Source organism: Manacus candei, unplaced genomic scaffold (assembly GCF_025592945.1).
Source record: "Manacus candei isolate 608988 ecotype Guabito, Panama unplaced genomic scaffold, ASM2559294v1 h1tg000312l, whole genome shotgun sequence".
NCBI classification, from domain to species: domain Eukaryota; kingdom Metazoa; phylum Chordata; class Aves; order Passeriformes; family Pipridae; genus Manacus; species Manacus candei.
The window spans coordinates 18,784-38,345 of record NW_026138360.1 but is presented as its reverse complement, the minus strand read 5'-3'; the positions used below and the strand labels follow the sequence as shown (position 1 = coordinate 38,345).

The following is a 19,562-nucleotide window of genomic DNA, read 5'->3' as shown; positions in this document are numbered from 1 at the left end:
TCCACAGCACAAAAGCTGGTTTAAAGAAGCATTTTGTTCTAAAGAGCTTTGTTCTCCTCTGTGTGCATGACAGCTGCCTTTTTCTTTTTATTTGTGCTCCATGGCAATACCTGGCAGGTGACATTTGGGGTGATAACATCCCTGCCACATTTACCTTCGTGGAGAGATGAGTAATGTGACTCTAAGTGGAGCACAAGTGTCATAACTCTATTGCTATGCCAACTGCCAGTATTCCCTTTTCCTTGGAGCCCTGCCTGGTGAGATGACAGGCTGCAGAAGATGGGTTTAGATGGTATCTCAGTCCTAAAACCATTCTCCCAACCTTTTGTTGAAAATGTGCAGACCTGCTGTGAGCAGATTTGTGTCCAGACCCCTGCTATCTCCAGATAGCTAAACTCACTACCCCATTTTGAGTAAATCCAAAATGTCACTTTGTGGAGTTTTCCCCCCTCCCTTATTTTAATCCTTAACTATTCCAGCCATTGAGGTAATTCTATTTAAAACAGATTTACTAACATTTTTATAGCAACTGCATTTTTATTGCAATTTTAAAGCAATGTAAACTGGCAGTCTTCACTATTTGAGGGTGAAAGGCCCTTTTGACTCTCAAAGAAAACTAGAGTGGTTTTCGCTCCAGGCTTCAGAGCTTCAGCTCTCTAAAATACTTTACTAAAAAGTTGGGAGATCAACAGGAGAACTCAACTTTGGTTCTCAGAAATTTTCTTCTGTGAGTTTCATTTCAACATCCAGCAGTTGTGAAGTCGAGTTTGGTGGTGGCCAAAAGGGCAGAAGGAGGTTAGGGAAGAAAAAAGTTAACACAATAAGGATGGAATTAACTGGTTCTATGGAAAGGGGGAGAGTGAGTGAAGCAAAGGTGAAGACTGGAACATCCTTTTTGAAGCACGAGGTCTTCAAGTCACCTGGGTATTTAACTGCTCATCTTGTGCTTCAGGTTCTGGGAAAAGATTACTAGGGAAGGCTCGAAGGAAGTCACGGTAGTTTACATAGTCTTCTCCACAGGAACAATAGTCAATGAGCTGTGGGGACAAAAAACAACAAACACCATAAAGAGTTGGAAGAACCTGCAAAATCAAGGGGGTTTTTTAGGGGAAAGTGCCCAGAGGTACTGCTTTTGTGTCAGAGCAGGAGATCCTATTCCCCTGTTGGAAGAGCCTTGGTAGTCCTGATTCACAGGTAAACTTAGAATCATAGAATCACTAATGTTAGAAAAGACCTGCAAGATCAAGTCCAACCTTTAGATCATCAAATCCAACCATCTAAGAGTTGGACTTGATGGTCTAAAGGTTGGACTTGTTGATCTAAAGGTCCAAGTCCAACCTTGAATGCCTATAGATGACACTAATCTGTGCAAGAAGAGCTAAAGTGTTTGAGTCTAATCTTGATTTCCTTCTGGGCATCACGACAGTGGCAATAGACCCACAAAAATACAAAGCATGGCCACAGACTTGACACAGGCCACAGGAAATCTTCCAGAAAGCCCTGCCAAAAGTGGGATGGGGGCTGTGTGTCTAACTGTCCCTGTTCCCTGGTGTCACTTTGGTGAGTGCACATGGCATGAAGGGGAGACACAGATAATTGAGCTCGGAGACAGCCCGACTAATGAGCCAGTTCTGGTGTCCGTGCCTGACCCTGCATTGTGTTACAGAGCTATAGCCTTTGAGTGCTTAAGGGGAAGAAAGAGGGCTTTTGTTTCTTTAATTGCATAACTAATCTCCTTCTGACACCCAGGGAGATGGAAAAGGTCTAATATCACAGTTCCTTGAAAGGATTCTTCTTCCCCTTGTTGCCCAGAGACAGATTCACCGGGGTTTGCTCTGGTGTGCCTGACAGCTGTGCTCCTCTCCAACCCAGGCAGCAGTTCACACTCAGCCCTGTGTTTAATTTATAGCCCTGCCACGCTCCCGAGGGCTCTGGGAACACTGGTATTAAGATTTCAAGAGAGAAGAGGGATGTTTTTAGTGTGTAAGCCCTAGACTGGGGTTTCAAACATAGAGGTTTAGTCTAAGTTGTCACAGGTTCTCCAGCTAGTTTTAGTCATGTCACTTCCTCTCCCATTCCCAGATGGAGCAGGAAGGACCCACCACACTGTAAATTCCTCAGGGTGGAGGGAGGTCTGATGAACTCTAGCACAGGAAAGCCCTGGGTGCTGGCCAGGGCCTTTATTCATCCACATTCAGAGACACAAATCCCCTGCTCGTGCACCTTTCTAGCCATGGCTGGGATGCTCACACTTGGCTGGTTTAGAAAATTTGTTATTTTAGCAAGGGAACTACTCCCTCTGGTTTCTAGATTTCTCTAAACTCTGAGTCTGCCTTTACTGGCCACTAATCTACTGCCTGTTATATGATGCTAAGGAAGCACCCTTGCCTGCATGAATTCTTCTCTCAGTTTCTCTCACATTTTCTGCTGTGCAGACTGTGATCTCCACGTGCTGTTGCTCACAGTCCCCAGCTGTGTCAACCAAGTGGTTATGATTCTAATTTCTTTCTCTCTTATTATTTAATTTTTTGGGACAATACTTAGTTCTTAAACCTTCAATTCAGTTGCTGCAAAATCCAGAATACCTCTAAGCTTTCCTAAGGCTCATTCCCTAAGCACCTCAGTGTCATCTCTACTCAATCCCAACTGTGCTGGACAGACATTCCATAGGTCTGCAGTAACACCTCTTCTGCTCATCCAAGACCTGAGCCAGCAGGAATGTTCAGGCTTCACATGACAGTGCAGCCAAACATGGGGGGCAACCTGGGTAACATTTCTTCCCCTTCCTTTGAGGACAGCAATTATTATCTGCTCTAAGACACAGGCTCAGTCCAACAGCTCAAAAGCCTTTCTAAATTAGGACTCTATTGCCCTTTTCTTAAAGCTGTTCCTCTTTGTAAGGTAAAGCAGCTGGTTAGGGTTGGTTTTTATAAGAGATCATTTGGAAGAACTATAGGAGGGAAAGCAGAACACCTCTTCCTCCTGACCTTTTTAAGAAGAATGGTGCTGGTTGGCACTTCCAACCTATCACAAAGGTCCAAAAACATTCCTTTGTCCATGATTCCAGAGCCATCCTTGTCACACTGATGAAATGCTTCATGAAACCTCCTGGTGTTCAAGTAGCTGTGACGGAGCTTCAGCTCCTTCTGAACCTCCTCAATTAAGTCATCCAGGGCCTGCTTGGGGATGTCACTGCAGAAGAAAAGAATAACAGGATTTCATGTAAAAGCTGATTCTGGCAGCCTTACTGTGACACTTGTGTGAACAAGGAGCATTTCCCTGTGTGTTCCACAGTCCTGGGAACTGTGGACAACTCAAGTTTCAAGCAGAGCCCCTGAACTACCATGATATTGCCTCCAAACAATGTTCTGAGGGAGCATGGGTGTTACTGGGTCACACAAACTGGGTCCAGACAGCTAAAAAAGAGGTTGTGGTCTAGGCTCTGATGGGCTGATAAGCACAGAAGGAATAAATGTCAAAAAAAAAAAAAAAGACTCCACCAACCACCCACTAAGCCTGCAATGATCAAGTAGCTCAAATTGGCAGCATCTGTTACAGTGAACTGATGCCTTTTGGGAAAAGGTGTCCCCCCCCATCCCTGGAAGTGTTCAAAATCAGGCTGTATGGAGCTCTGAGCAACCTGTTCCAGAGAAAGGTGTCCCTGTCCACAGCAGAGGGGTTGGAACTAGATGAGCTTTAAAGTTCCCTCTAACCCAAACCATTCTGTGATTCCATGATCTGGCTAAAAGTGTCTATGCTCATGAGCCAGAGCTGTCCCACAAGGGTTTTGGGTCAGCACCAGCCACGACATTTTATTGTACACACTTCACCCCCTCTGTATGTGTCCAAACACAGGCTCTTGTAGCTGAAAAACCAGCAGAGCAGCCAGCCCATGGAGGCTGCTGCAAATGCCCTTAGATATCAACCCTGAGTGTTGTTTAGCCCCACAACGCCATCCTTTGTAGCCTACTTGTTGACAGTGTCCTTTACTGCCTTCCGTGGGCGAAAGTGATCCCTCAGGGATTGCAGTGTTGTTGCAGGGAAACTCTCTGCGTTTCTTTCCAAGTAATTAAGCACATATTCGTCAGCATCAGTGATAACAAACCTGTGGCCGAACACTGGGGAAGAGGCATGAAAGAAAGAAGTGTTACTTGTGTTTCAGTATGGGCAAGTCCCTTCATCCAGGAGGGAGCATGATTCCTCTCCTGTGGCTGGTCTCAGCTTTGAGCCAGCTCTGCTATTTGTTTCACTTCTTGAAGTGAGAATAGTTTCACTGATTCAAAGGTTCAGACACTGACAGTAACAGAATTATATCGGTGTACACCACCTGCTGATCTGGAAGCTCAAATGTGATGAGACCCAGAAGCAACAAATCCTTCAAGCGAAGGAAGGGATATGCACTGTCCATGCAATAAATGTCATATCAGAGCAGAGTATTATCAATCCAGGCTGGATTTTACCTTCAATTGTAGAGCCAATGGTGAAGTCAGAGGGCTGAAAGTATATGGGATCCTCTGGAGTAGACCCTGGCTTGGCAACTCTGGTCCTTTTTAAGTATTTGCCTCCAGGGATGCCAGAGTTTCGAATTGGGGGTTCATAGATGCTGATCGTGTCATCAGAGAGGAAATAAGAGAGGATGAAACGACGATTTCTGTCCTCAGGGACTGGTGATTCCTAAAGCAAAGGTAGTGGGTTTGGAAAAGAACATTTCAACCAGGTTTTCCTTTCCTGGGGTGCTCAGGAGTACCTGGTAACCCACTCATAAGCACCCAGAGCTCACAGCTTTTTTTATTGCTGACTAAACAAAGCTCCTGGTGTGCTGACATAGTGTAACAAAGCCTTAGACAGCACTCACTATCTGAATTTCAAAGGTTATGTGCTCTACTCAGGGTAACAGCAGCAGAATCTAGGCTGCAGTGACCAAGTATATTCAGTATTTCCACTGACTGAATAATCCAAGAGAAAGGAATATCCTATATGGAATGATTCATCCCAGAGAGGCTGTAAAATTCAGTATTAAAGTTACATTTTTTTCATTCTACTGAGTGCCTGAGAGAGGTTGGTGCTGCTTCAGCTCTTAGTCACAGGAAGTCACTCCCCTGACACACCAGTGGGTTTACTTGCCTCCTTTAAAATTAAGTGGATCTGAACTTGTCAGCTGTGACCCTTTAGGGAGCTCCTGCACAATAGGGAAAAGAAACCAGCCCTTATTCACCCAGAGTGTTTGGAGAGGGCAGGCACCAGGCAGCACAGGAAATGCCATTGCTACTGCTGGACGTGCCAGAGGCTCCTTGCATAAACCAACTGGAAAGCTGGCACAAAGGCCAGGGCCTGGATGCTCTTGGAAAACACCGGACTCTCCAGCTTCTACGCTGGCACTTGGCTGCTCTGCTAGGACAGCTCCTTCCCGGCTGCTGCATCCAGGACTAGCCTGGAGAAGGGCAGGTGCTAGAGCCAGCAGCAGAGACATCAAGCTCTGGCTCATGGCAGCAGTTTCAGGCAGGCAGGGGCACAGTGCCCAGTGCAAGGCTGTTCCAGTCAGGGCCATCTGTCACGTGCCGCTGGCAGTGGGAGTTTTTCCATAAATGCTCTGTGGGTTTGTGGCATGTCTGGTTGGTACTTTCTGGCCTTGTTGTTTTTTTTTTTCCTACCTTCTTGTGCTGCTCATTGTCACAGCGAGCACACAGTAACCCCCTGGCATCCCCCGAGGGACACTCGTGCTGGCTTGGGGAACTCTCTTCTCCCACTGGCACAGAGAAGAATTTGCCAACAGCCTTGTCTGGAGCAGGCTGCTCCTCCTCCCACCCTCCTGACTCTACCATACAAGCTGGCATTATTCCACCAAGGAAAGCACTTACCCAGGGCCGCCTGGTACCGCAGGACCTTGAGATCATTCTCCAGCACTCTTAATAACATCTTTCTGTGGACGCTTTGGAATCAGGCGGAGGCAGTTCTGGAGAGAGTCTTCAGGCATGCCAAAACCATTATGGGGAGGAATTACCTGCATCCAGAGGAGATATCAACCATAAACAGCTGAAACTGAGAAGAAGACAAAGTTTGCAAGGCAGTTTATCAAAACCTGTCTAATTTGGAAGGAAATCTTCAGTCACCAGGTAGCAAGAGCTGTGACAATCTACCCAGTAGAGATGCTACTGGCCTGGTCATTGTGTTTGGATTTAATGAAAATATAAGAGGATTAAAAAAAATCAGAAAGCCAGGTAATTTCTCTGAATAAAGAGACTATGGCTGTATTATAGAATCATAGAATGATGGAATGGTTTGGGTTGGAAGGGACCTTAAAATCATCTAGTTCCAACTAAACCTTCCTGTGCACAGGAACTCAACCGTCTGTTTGGTTACACTGGTAACCTAATCCCCACCATGTCTATGTTATAGGCCAATTGACACTCCAAACCATTCCTAGGCTCAGTTTGGGAGGTAACAAGTGCTGTGATCATCTCCAGTAGGCAATCTGGACTTGGCAAAACTGTTTTGGAGAGTGAGGAGAGTTTAGTAGTATGACTGCAGCCAGATTTTCATTTTTATATCGATTATGACCATTCTTGCCTTGTCTTCTTCAAATTACTCGCTTTTTTTCTTTAAATTGAACTTGTTTTCTATAGGTTCTCACTAAACTGAACCTCTACTTTATTATAAGAGCTTATACCAACTACTTCTTTCCTCTCTCCCTTTCAGAAATTGTTTGCAGTACCTGTGGAACTTTTTCGAGTGGTTTCTCACTGATTTGCAGTGGCTGGAAGTCTGTGATCCCAAATTTTTCCCGATAGAAGTTCTGTGTGAACTTGTCACAATCATAGATTAAGAAGGTGCGTCCAAGGAGGGTGATGGTTTTGCCAATAGCAAAATCTCTGGGTGAGTACCACTCAAGTACCTCCTCATTAGTGATCTCCAGCACACAGCTTGGGAAGCCCACTAAGGACAATGGAGCAAAAGGAAAAGTAAATTAATCAGGTAGATGTTAACATTTCTAAGTGAAAAGGAATATAAAAGCAAGCTGTATAAATAGCTCCAGGGAGCTGTTGGCACTGCTGTCCTGCCACTGTTTCCCGAAGGATAAAGAATTTAGTGATCATTTAAAGAACTTTGACTATAAAACAGTGACACTTGCAGTGTTCTCAGCCAAGTTTCTTCAGAGGCAGCGTATCTCTGGCACAGCCACCATGGACGTGTGCACCCACCAAGGCACTTCAGCCCAGACAGATGTGCCAGTCTAAACTTACTTTTCTTTTCTGCGAGGGTTTTGGGCAAGCGCTGGCGTTTCATCAGGACTGGGAATGGGTCTCTCCCATCGTTTCTACTGTACACTTCCCGAACCTCCACTGTGTCATCTGCCAAGAAGTAATGGATGATGCAACGATGCTGGTCACCAAAGGGGTGGTTTGTGTCATCCCATATGGCGTAGAAGCGAAGGACCTGGGGTGGAGAAAAGAGAAGCAGACAATCACGGATCTGAATCATCTTTTGATGCCAAGAAATCAAACTGCTCATGCTGAGATGCTCAAGAGTTCCCCAAGGTCCAGCTCCTGAACAGGCAGCCCAATAGCCACCAAGGCTAAACTGGCAGTAAACTGAAAAGTATGGCCCAGCTTACATCCACATAGCAAAACTGCTTGTTCCACTCAAAAAAGGGGGAACACATCCAAAATAGTATCTGGGTACAATCCTGGTCTGTGCTAACCCATAGCTGATGGCCAGGAGATGTTTGGTTGATAGCTGGCCAGAGACAACATGCAGAACTTGGGTTGTATCCCAGCCCTGGTTCATTTTCTAGTATGGATGTAGTCCATAGGGTTCCTTAAACTGTTGCTACCTGAAAAGAAGATCCAGAGGAGCAGGGAGGCCAGTGTTAGTCGGCTGTGTGCACAGGGAGAACTCAGTCAGAGCAAGTGGCAGTTTTGTTTGTCTGAATTGCCTGCTCTGGCACCTGGCATCAATGTTTTGGGGGAAGAGAGGAGTGGATGCAGCACAACCATTTGTAATAGAACTGCATCTGGATGCTAAATTCCAGAGGCAGGTGGCTTATCTCATCCCAACAGAAAGCAAGAGAGTAATGGATACTCTGCAATCTGAAAAGGAGCTGGCAAGAGTTTACAAGGCACAAAGCCCAGAAAAAACATAAAAGGTCTTGTTTCTCACTAAAGCCAAGAAAGGAGCAAATCTGGAGTCTCTTCAGCAGACTGAGGTGTTTAGAATGATGGAGGTTGCAGACTTGGGTTTCAATGGCACATATAGTCTGTAATCACAGAATCATCTAGGCTGGAAAAAAACTCTTAGATCATGGAGTCCAACCTTTGACCAACCTTGACTTTGTCAACTAGATCATGGCACTAAGTGCCACATTCAATTGTTTCTTTAACACCTCCAGGGATGGTGACTCCACCATTTCCCTGGGCAGCCCCTTCCAATGTTTAACAGCCCTTCCAATGAAGAAAATATTCCTGATATCCAACCTGAACCTCCCCTGGCACAGTTTGAGGCCATTTCCTCTCATCCTGTCCCTTGTTTTCTGGGAGCAGAGCTCAACCTCCATCTGGCTCTGCTGTTCTGTCAGGGAGTTGCAGAGGGTAAGAAGGACTCCCTGAGCCTCCTTTTCTCCAGGCTGAGCCGCCCCAGCTCCCTCAGCTGCTCCTGGTGCTCCAGCCCCTTCCCCAGCTCCTTTCCCTTCCCTGGACACGCTCCAGCCCTTCAACGTCTTTCCTGAAGTGAGGGGCCCAGAACTGGACACAGGACTGGAGGTGCTTTATGAGTGGGTACTGTGGGTAATCCCACAGTATGTGGGTAATCCCCAGCTCTCTCACCTTTGTGTCGTAGGTCAGGAACTGCCAGAGGGGGTCGGGACCTGCTGGCACGATGGGCTTTTGCACAGGCGTCCGGCGCTGTTCTATGTAAGGATCCAAAACCAATTGCTCTGGAGGGTTCAGTACAATTCCCTGGCTCTCCATGAACACCTAGGAAGGTCATCTGAGGTGTTAATGTGCCGTGAGTTCTGAAGGTAAGAGGTGACTAGAGATTACCGGTGGGCAGAGGTGAGGGAGGTCAGAATACTGCAAGGTCATTCCTCACAGGGAACTCTACTGCAATAGCAAGTACATCGGATGACAAAGATATTTGTTTGAGCTACTTCTTAGCTTTGCTTACCCTTTAATTAATCAGAGCAGTCCTGTCCTCAACATCCTAACTCAGATTTCACTGGAGCACAGTTTTCCTTGGCCTTAGGGCTTTAAATAGAGGATAACTGCCAGTTGGTCTCTTTTATGTAAATGAAAAAAGTTAAATGGGTGTTTCACACAGATGCAGTCAGCCTAAATTTGCAAGAGACTTAGGGCTGTGTCAGACAGTGGAAGTTAGTGTTACCCACACTAGGCCCACCAAGACCTCCCAGGCATGAGGATATGTGCCAGTGGCAGCTTCATTCCATCTTTCAGGAGTACTTTTCCCACAGAAAGAGTGCAATCTGCTTGTTTATGAAGGGCTTTCTTGGTTACCTTGGATGCATGAACAACCTCTAGGGTGTTACTTGTGTACTCACATCACTCACTCAAAACAACCTCTGAAGTCAATGGACTTGTTCCCTTTTTAGCCTTGGGAAGTGGCCCATGAAAATATTCAGCCCAGGAAACACCCATGCAAACTTCTCCAAGGGGGATGTGGGATCCCCCCAAAGACTCACAAGGCAGGTTCACACTTTCAGACTCACTATTTTCCGGTCTGGAGGGTGCAGGTTAATGATAAATAGACCGGTGGCCTGGAGATGTAGACCCATGTAAGCTCATTCCATGTTTTTCATCAATATTAACATGAGGACCAGCTCTTCATTTGATGTGGGCTGACTTTAACAGTCCTCCAGTTTCAGTACAGCTGGTCCCACAGCCACATATACAGCAATTATTACACATGTTTGGGAACATTCCTGGGCATTGAGGCCAACTGGCAAGGAAAAGCCTGGATCTAAACTCTCACAGCTTCCAGAACAGGTTGACTGCATGTAACTCACCTATTGAGAATGGTCCCTGGAGTATTCTAACTCCTGACCTGGAAGAATAGTAGCTGAGCAGGACTGAGATTATCCTGGGGACAATCTAACAGGATACCAGTGTACTGGTAATTGTTATAACTTGTTATTGGATCGTTATTATCTCATTTACTGGCACAGAAATAGCCAGAAATAGAAAAGCAGGCAGTGAGTAAGCTTTTAGAAAGGTCAGTTCATACCACGATTCCCAACCCACAGATCATGGCTTGGCTGTGTATGGGTGCAGAGTTATTGATTTTATTCCCTTCCCCTGCCCTTAACAGAGGAATATTAAATCAGAAAGGAGTTAGGATCCCTAATTTCCTTCTCATGTATGCACAATGTTTCTGCACCCAGAGATGAATCGCAATCTGTACTGCAAGGAGAGGTCCTGAGGACAAGGGGTGGATTCCCAGCAGTCCTGGGGCTAAAGTACCAAGCAGTTCACATGCCCTCAGCAAATATCATACCTTGAACTCTGCATTGGCCTGAAGAAAGAAATCTACACAAAAAGCAAAATGAAAGACTGTGAGCTACAGATGCAAGCTGCTGGACTCTAACAGGTCTGTCCACCTGTAATTCCCAGGATTCTTTCTGTCAGTGTTCTCTGTACCAGCAACCCACCTTGGTGAAGGAGTCGCAGTCGACTAAGCGGTACGTCCTGCCGTACATGGTGATGTTCGTGGCCAGATTCAAGTCCTTCCAGTGGTAATAATCCCCCTGGTCATTCTTGGGCACCCGGTGGCGTCTCATAAGTTTGCCTTGAATGAGCCCAGAGTTCTTCACCACAGGCTCTATGACACACATGCTGTCGTCCTCCAGGTAGTAGTAGATGCCCACTTGGCGGATCCGGTAATGCTCCTCTGCAGAGGTAAGAACTTCTTCCTTGAAATAGGCATCGAACTTCAAAACCTGCCCAAGGGACAACATAACAGAGGGAGAGAGAAAGAAACAATTTGAACACCGTGGTTAGTCTATTAAGAGCAATAATTTATTTTTAATTTGCTCTGGCAGCGAAAAGTTACTGGATTGTGTTCTACAAAATCATCAAACACAACTGAGGCCAAATCTGTGAGTGATGGCAGAGGCACCGTGAGGGCTTTTATCAAGACCTGCCTTTGATAAATTTGACATGCATGGGACAGGTGTTAAAATACAACCTTTTCCCTACTCCTCCTTAATCACATGCTTATTTCACCTTCTGCCAGGTGCTTGGCTGTTGACAGTAATTTACTTTACTGACATACGTTACTCTTTATTTGTCAGCTTTACAGCCCCTGATTTAGGGAAGAGATTTTAAAATCTGCATGGCTCATCATTTCAAGGCCAGGTCGGATGGGGCTCTGAGCAACCTGGTCTAGTGGAAGGTGCCCCTGCCCATGGCAGGAGGGTAGGAACAAGAGGATCTTTAAGTCCCTTCCAACCCAAACTATTCCACGATTGTATGATCTGAAGTCACATCTATTCAGCACTGACAGCAAAGCCTGATCTGTGCTGGGGAAGCAAGGCAATTAATCAGCCAGTCCCTGTGCTTGGCAGAAGTAGGAGGAGTATTCTCTCCAAGATCATTCAATGACCCAAAGAGGATGTAGGTGGCCAATCAGGCCTTGCATACCCAGGCTACATCAGCACAGAGGCCTGGATAATGAAGGGATGATAAAGCTAGCAAGTTCCTACCAGTCAGCAAAGTGCCCCACAAGGGACCAGGACGCCCCCAGCAGCACTGGGGCCCCTGATGCTCCTCTGGCTTGAAGGAAGGGGCAGAGAAGGATCTGACAGAATAAACAGCAATGTATACATCCCTCTGAAGGAACAGCCTCAGTAATTAACACGGCACATCTGTTCCCCAGCCTGTCTCACAGACGGACTGAGGGTTGGCTGGCTCCAGACTGCTCCAGACTGCACTCCCTGGCAGTGTGTGGAGCCCTGCATGTGTCGAGCTCCAGGAGCCTTGCACAGAGCTCTGCAGCCACTGCTCTGTCCGTGGCTGCCAATTGCAGGATGGGACACTGGAGCATTTAAAATCAAGGGTCAGCTCAGGACTGCCCTGAACAGACACAGAGCCACCTCCTAGTCCAATATGATCACCAGGATGTAACTCAGGAAGTACTAATGGCGCAGCACAGGCTGGGACACGCTGTGATGACCAACACAAGCATAAATAGATAGACCACAGTCAGACTATCAGAGTCCCCACTGCAGACTGATGTTTCCAGTTAAAGCTCAGTTGCAATCTCAGTACAGTTTTGGAAACACAAAAAGCCAAGGCTGTGGCTTACAGAGCAATAGTTATAAACTGGAGCTTTTCAGAGTTAATCAAAATCTCTTTTCCAACCCTGCTGGAAATGCTGGAGTATAACTTGCAGGGAATGTCTTACATCGTTTACGTATTATAATCCTCCTCTCTAGCAAAGAAAGCCTCTTTCAGTCTGGGGTTCAGCTGTCTCTGACTAAGGGCTGTGGCATCTGAAAACTGCTGCACACAGTCTTGTGAACCCTGGAGCCGAGTGTTTGTGTCTCCGAATTTGGCCAGTGATATTCCTGGAATAAGCTTCTTTATACCTGTTTGTCAAAAGCCACGTATGACGGCATGAAGGGTGGAGGTGGAGACTTCTTGGCTGGCCCGTAGGTCAGGGTGGGTCCCTTTGTGCATAAATCATCCAGCTGATCTTGAGAGAGCAGATTTGGGAAGATCGTCTCCCCGCCAATCCCCTCCCTTGGCAGCTGGGAAAAGGCATATCATTTCTGAAGCCCAGTGTGTGGGACCGATGAAAAGATGTTCTCTGTGGAAAGAAATCCAGCTGTCAAAATACTGCATGAAATGAGTAGATACAGCTACTGAAAGCACAGAAAACCAGTCTCTTTCCCCTACCTCCAGCATTTTATTATAAACTACTGCAGCAGCTATTTAAAATCAAATTTTACACTTAGACCAAGGAGGCTGAAAAAACATTAAGTGGCTGGATGTAAAAAGTATAAGAGTGGACTCAAATCCTAACACTCTCACAGATTCCCCAAGAACTGAAATCAATGAATTTCCCTATTGCCACCATACTCAGTGCCTAGAGTGAGGTGTCAGCACTTTATGTGGTATTGATCTCACAAACCTTTTGTTCCCTACCCTGTTTTTCAGCAGTACAGGGCACCATGGGACCTCAGTTACTGCCTTATGGTGCTCCCTTGACTGTTGTGCACTCTCTGTGTATTCTGTTGTTATTTATTTTGTTAACCCTCTCCTGGGCATGATACAGGATTTTCTTTGCTGGGCTAAATCTTGGTGTGTCATGCTCACAGAACTGCAATTATGAAACCTACTAAAGCACGTTAGTTGTTTTATCACCTCTCTCCACAGTCGCAGAATCACAGAACAGCTTGATTTGGAAGAGACTTTTAAAGGTCATCTGGTCCAACCCCCTGCCATGGGCAGGGACACCTTCCACTATCCCAGGTTGCTCCAAGCCCCATCCAACCTGGCCTTGAACTTCCAGGGATAGCACAGCCACAGCTTCTCTGGGCAACCTGTGCCCATGTTTTACCACCCACACTGCAAAAAACTTCTTCCTTACACCTAATCTAAATTGACTCTCTTTTAATTTAAAACCATCATCCCTTGTCCTAGTGGTACAGGCCCTACTAAAAAGTTTGTCCTCATCTGTCTTGTGGACCCTTTAGGCACTGGAAGGGGCTCTAAGGTCTCCATGGAGCCTTCTCTTCTCCAGGTCAACACCCCCAGCTCTCCCAGCCTGTCTATAGAGCAGAGGGGCTCCAGCCCTCGGAGCGATTCTTTGGCCTCCTCTGGATTCTCTCCAGCAGCTCCAAGTCCTTCTGCTGTTGTTCCCCAGGGCTGGAGGCAGCTCTGCAGGTGGGGTCTCACCTGAGGTGGCAGAGGGGCAGAATCCCCCTCTCCCCTGCTGCCCACGCTGTGGGGTGAGCCCAGGACACGGGGGGGTTTCTGGGCTAGGAGTGCCCATGCACCAGGGCAGGTCCAGCCTTTCACCCACCAGAATCCAAAGTCCTTCTCCCCAGACTCAATCAGAGCTGTGAGTAGGACTTGATCTCTGTCAGCCAGTCCTGCTCTTCACTACTGAAGAGTAGGTTCAGACCTGAGTGCCATCAAGCCATTCCACTTGCTGTAGAATTCACCACACCTGGTACATCACCTGAAAGCCTGGCTGGTCCCACTGGGCTTTCAACACTTCATGCTCCAGAGAAAGCAGAAGAAATTATGAGTCTTTGACAATAAAACCCCTTGACTGTTGCCAAATAAAACAGAGTTGTATGCATTTCTAGTGCTGAAAGAACAAGTTTCAGCTCCTTTTCCAGCCCCAGACTTGCACTCAGTCCAACCTCAGGCATGTGAAACACTTCTTCTCCACCCCCTACCTCACCCCTCATGGTTAAGCCTCTAATCTTATTTATATCTTCAAGGCCCCACTTGAATTTCACGTAATTCCTTGTTTTCTCTTTAACCTGCTACTACAGATCTTGCAGTGGAGAGAGCAGTGAGGAAAACAGGTTCAGGTGAAAATAACAGTTGACTAAAGACACGTTAGCACAACATCTTACAAACTGCCACAGAACTGCCATTTCCTTCTGTTAAATACATCCAGAGGGAAAGCTGTGGGGAAAATATTCAAGGAAAACCAGGAAGTTTGTCTTTCATTTGAGCAATATCAGTGTTTGCCAGAAGTGTACAGGCTTTTAAGGGCCCACAGCTGCCTAAAAAAAAACACCTCACAGAGACACTAGGCTCCTGGAGTGGATAAGCTCTCCCAAGTGAGCCTTGGATGCCAGATAACATCTCACAGGATCAGGTGACTAATGGAAATTTAAAAGGGAAAACCCAGAATGTAAACTCCTAATCCCAGTAGCTGCCAGTCCCTATCTGAAGAAATTGCACTGAATTAAGTCCTACTTTTTGCCAACTCTATAACACTTCACACAAACACCATTCTCTCTCCCAGTGTCTGTGTTTCCCTGTCCCATGAGCATTAAGCAATAACAACACTGTTTATTTGATCACAGAGGTTTCCTTCAACACCTCTCAGCATTCATTGGAAAACAAGTGTTGTGATGCCCATTTTAGAGACTGGAAAATTGCAGATTTCCGAGACGTTATAAATGATCTCAGGGAAATAGTATTATTATCTGATAATAATTCTGAGATGACCTTTATTACTGCATGGTTATTTGTTATGAGTAAATGACTCCACTAACTGTTGGAGAACTCAGTTGTCAAAGACTGAGGCCAGACTTGGAGTAAGCTGGTCTATGGAAAGTGTCCCTTCCCATGGTAGGGGTTTGGAATGAGATGATCTTTAAGGTCCCTTCCAACCCAAACCATTCCATGATTCTATGATAAGTAATTTTTATATATGAAGCTGAATGCAGCCAGGAATGTTTCCCTGTCAGAGATGCTCTCCAAGGAGCCCGTAAATCCTTGGTGTGCCCAAACCAGGCATGAAATAACCCCCTTTTGGTCATTTTGTGGGATGTTTTTGTGCATCCAAGAAGTAAATGGGAGTACTCAGGGAGTATCAGTTCTCTCATCTCAAGAGGACGTTGGGAAGATTTGGGGTTATCAGGTCCTCAGTGTGTGGGTCACTGGGAATGGGGAAAAGGAGAGGTTGCCTCCTCATTTAGGTATCAAGTGCAGAGGATGAGGATGAGACTGTTTATTCCAGGGAATCTGGGAGCACCTCCTTGGGATGATCCTGGAGGCTGTGGTGGTATCAGTTCTGTGGTGGGATACCAGTTCTCTCATCAGGTTATCAGGTTCCAGACCTGGACCACCAAAGATTCAGTTCTCCAGGCAATACCAGGAGAGCATTTTTGAAAGTATCAGATGTTTGGAGGAGGGAGTTTCATGAGGGTGTTGACTGACCAGGAGATTGGTGACTTTAGGGCGTATCTGTCCCTCTAAGGGGGGTGGGTGGATGCAGGATACAGTAATATTGGGATGATTTGAGAGATTAATTCCTAGAGGAGGACTGCTTGAAGTTTGGACAGTGTAAGTTCTCCTGGGTATTTCCAGATGAATGGGTATCAGGTGAATTTAAGGGTCCTGGTTCAGGGCAGTATCACAGTGAGTTGAAGGTTCAAACACATTCCTTTGGGGAAACTGAGATGGTTCAGAGAAACAGCAGTTTTCCAGAGGGAATCAGGTTTCCAGACTGTAAAGTGAGTTTGGGGATTTCCCTTGGGGTATCACATGAATTGGTCAGAGAATTATTAGATGGATTCAGGGGGACTGGATTTCCATGGGGTGAGTTTGCAGACAGCACTTCTGCAGTTATGGAAAAAGCTTTTGGAATCTCAAATGAGGCTGGTGTGTGTGTGTGTGTGTCTTTCCCCAAAGCCATCAAAACAAATTCAGGGTTATAAGATGGGTACATGATGCAATGGATTCCTAGGGGACAAGATTAAAAGCACCAAGACCCCTGAAACACACTTGCAATCACAAAGGAGACTGGGAGAACTTAGGGAGTACCAGATCAGCTGTGAGTGGGCTCAGGGAATACCAAGTGGGTTTAGAGCATTCAGGTCCCCCAGAAGTGAGTTCAGGAGGGATCTGTGGGCTTTGGGAAACACCAAGTTCCTTGGGGAGAGTTCAGTGGATATTAGGCCTGCTCAGGAGCATCAAATGAGGTTACAGGGCACCAGGTTCCTTGAGGGTCACATCACAGGGTACCAGGGTCTGGTCAGTTTGAGAGGTACCACGTTCTCATCACATGGGTTCACACAACACCAAGTTGCCTCAGGTATATTTGGTGAATTCAGGAGGTACCAGATCTTTCCTGGGAATTACAGGGTAGTCTGAGGAACAGGATGTTCCCTTGGCATGGGTTCAGGGGGTAAACATGTCCCCTCTACTCTGCTCTTGTGAGACCCCACCTGCAGTGCTGCATCCAGCTCTGGGGCCCCCAGCACAGAGAGGATGTGGAGCTGCTGGAGTTAGTCCAGAGGAGGCCACGGAGATGCTCCAAGAGCTGGAGCCCCTCTGCTTTGGAGACAGGCTGGGACAGGTGGGGGTGTTCAGCTGGAGAAGAGAAGGCTCCAGGGAGACCTGAGAGCCCCTTCCAGTGCCTAAAGGGGCTCCAGGAGAGCCGGAGAGGGACTTGGGACAAGGGCCTGGAAGGACAGGACAAAGGAGAATGGCTTCCCACTGCCAGGGGGCAGGGTTAGATGAGATATGGGAAGGAATTGTTGGCTTCGAGGGTGGTGAGGCCCTGGGGCAGGTTGTCCAGAGAAGCTGTGGCTGCTCCACCCCTGGAAGTGTACAAAGCCAGGCTGAATGGGGCTTGGAGCAACCAAGTGGAAGGCGTCCCTGCCCATGCCAGGGGATTCGAACCAGGTGATCTTTGAGGTCCCTTCCAACCCAAACCATTCCATGTTTCCATGAATATTAGTTGACTTTAGGGGTACCAGGTTTCTTCCGGGGGAATTACAGGAGGGTCTGAGGCAGTACCACATTCCCAGGGGGTATCTTCAGGGGCCATGAGGTCCCCCGACGAGTCTCTGGCGCCCCTGATAGAGAGGAGTCCCTGGGACGGGGGAACGGCGGAGGGGACAGCGGGCGTGCGCGCTCACCGTGGGGTCCCTGACGGCACAGCCGGGGAGGAAAGGCAGACCCGGCCCCGGCCCCGGTCCCGGTCCCAGGGCCGGTACCGGTGCCGGTCCCGGTCCCGATCCTGATTCCGGTCCGGGTCCTAGTCCTGGTCCTAATTCCGTTCCCGATCCCGGTCCCGGCCCTGATCCCGTTCCCGTTCCCGGTCCGCGCTCATGGCGGCGCTCCCGGCCCGGCCCCGCGACGCGTCTCCACGGCAACCGCCGGGGCGCTCAGTGCGCATGCGCGGGCCCTTCCGTGCGCCTCACTCCGCGCCTGCGCAGTTAGCGCCACGGTCCGCGGGGCGGCGGTGGCAGCGTTATGGAGGGAGGTGGAGGGGTCGGACCCTCCTTACGCGGTACCGGGCGGGCGGTTCGGCCCCCGCAGTGTGGAAATAAGGACACAGAACGCGTTAATCCTCTTTTACTTGGGATTTTCCCCTCACCGCGTCCTCATAACCTCCTCACAGTCTCCTCACAGCCCCTCACACCCCTTTCGAAGTCCACTCGTAGCCCCTCATAGCCCCCTCACATCCCACCTTATATCCCCCCAAAAACCTCTCACATCCCACTCACAGCCCCCCACGGCCCCCTCAAAGCCCCTCACAGACTCCACAGCCCCTCACAGGCCCTATATCCTACCACAGCCTCTCATAGGCCCTATATCCCATCACAGCTTCTCACAGCCCCTCACAGTCTCTCACAGCCTCATAGCTCCTCACAGCCCCCCACAGCCCCCTCACATTAAAATATCTTGGACTCCAAAATGGGTGGTGGCATCCAGGCTACTTTTTTGGGAAGTTTTCCCTGCCCCGTGCAGTGCCCATGGTGAGGAGTAGCCACGGAGGGTCAAATCCATACCTAGAGTGCTTGAAACATTTTAACAGAAGCGGTTGTGCTGGTTTATTATGTATATAGTAGGTATATGAGCTGTGCAATAGTGGGGGTTTAATATGTAGCACTGATATAATCCCTCTCTTTCAAACATGATTTTTATCTCTGAAGGAAGGGGCAAAAACAAGCAGCAGGGAGACCAGCAAGGAAAAGGTGGTTGTGCAAAAGCACTCCCAAACGCAAGAGAGAAAAGAGAGCTAAATCCATTACCATGGAAGAGCAAAGTTGCGTGTTGCCCAAAGAAGTTGTGGATTTCCCATCCCTGAAGTGTTCGAGGCCAGGTTGGATGTGGCTTGAGCAACCTGGTCTAGTGGAAGGTGTCCCTGCCCATGGCAGGGGGGTTGGAATGAGATGATCTTTAAGGTCACTTCCAACCCAAACCATTCTATGATTCTGTGATTCTATGGAAAAAAAAAAAAAAAAAAAAAAGAAGAGGTTTTTTGTGTGTCTTTCCCTTGTTCTCTTTATCAGCAGTACACAAGACGAGCCAGGCTGCGATCCAAGGGCAGGCAGCAGATCGAGGGTTTTGTAAGCAGAAGTTAAGCAGGGAGAAATGCAGCCAGACCGTCTGTCTGAGCACGGTGTGGGAGAGAGAAGAAAGCCAGCCGGTGGGAGATAAAGAATGAGGCTGATGAGCTTAGAAAGGAAAATAATGGGTTGGAGGCCAAGCAGGGCTGGAAGGGTTGGATCTGGAAGACAGCAAAGCTGCTGGTGCGATGGCTGACTCAGAGGCAGGTGCTGGGACTGAGCATTTGCTCTGATTTTCTCATGATGTGATATCCAGGCAGTGTTTAGCAGGGAGCAAGGCCTTGCTCAGAGAAGAAAACTTGCCTTCATGTGCCAGGGATCATCCCTGAGGAGAGTGACATCAAGTTTGTGACAAGGCTGTGTGTCACAGTGCCCCTGCACAGACTGTAATGATGATGGGCTGGGAGAGCTGGGGATGTTCAGCGTGGAGAAGAGAAGGCTCCAGGGAGACCTTAGAGCCCCTTCCAGTGCCTAAATAGGCTCCAAGAGAACCAAAAAGGGA

At 47.7% G+C, this 19,562-nt stretch overlaps 1 protein-coding gene across 1 annotated transcript; it reads right to left on the bottom strand.

The window, feature by feature from the left end:
* Window positions 1–540: 540 nt before the first annotated feature.
* Window positions 541–18,159, bottom strand: LOC127465100 (EF-hand domain-containing protein 1-like). Its single transcript, XM_051775560.1, is given in 14 exon segments — window positions 541–1,037; window positions 2,988–3,192; window positions 3,971–4,118; window positions 4,461–4,675; window positions 5,861–5,904; window positions 5,906–6,001; window positions 6,713–6,933; window positions 7,242–7,434; window positions 8,820–8,969; window positions 10,658–10,945; window positions 12,596–12,774; window positions 12,777–12,816; window positions 17,624–17,849; window positions 18,128–18,159. Coding segments are annotated over 14 exon segments (2,163 nt in total). The 3' UTR covers window positions 541–911.
* Window positions 18,160–19,562: the final 1,403 nt, after the last annotated feature.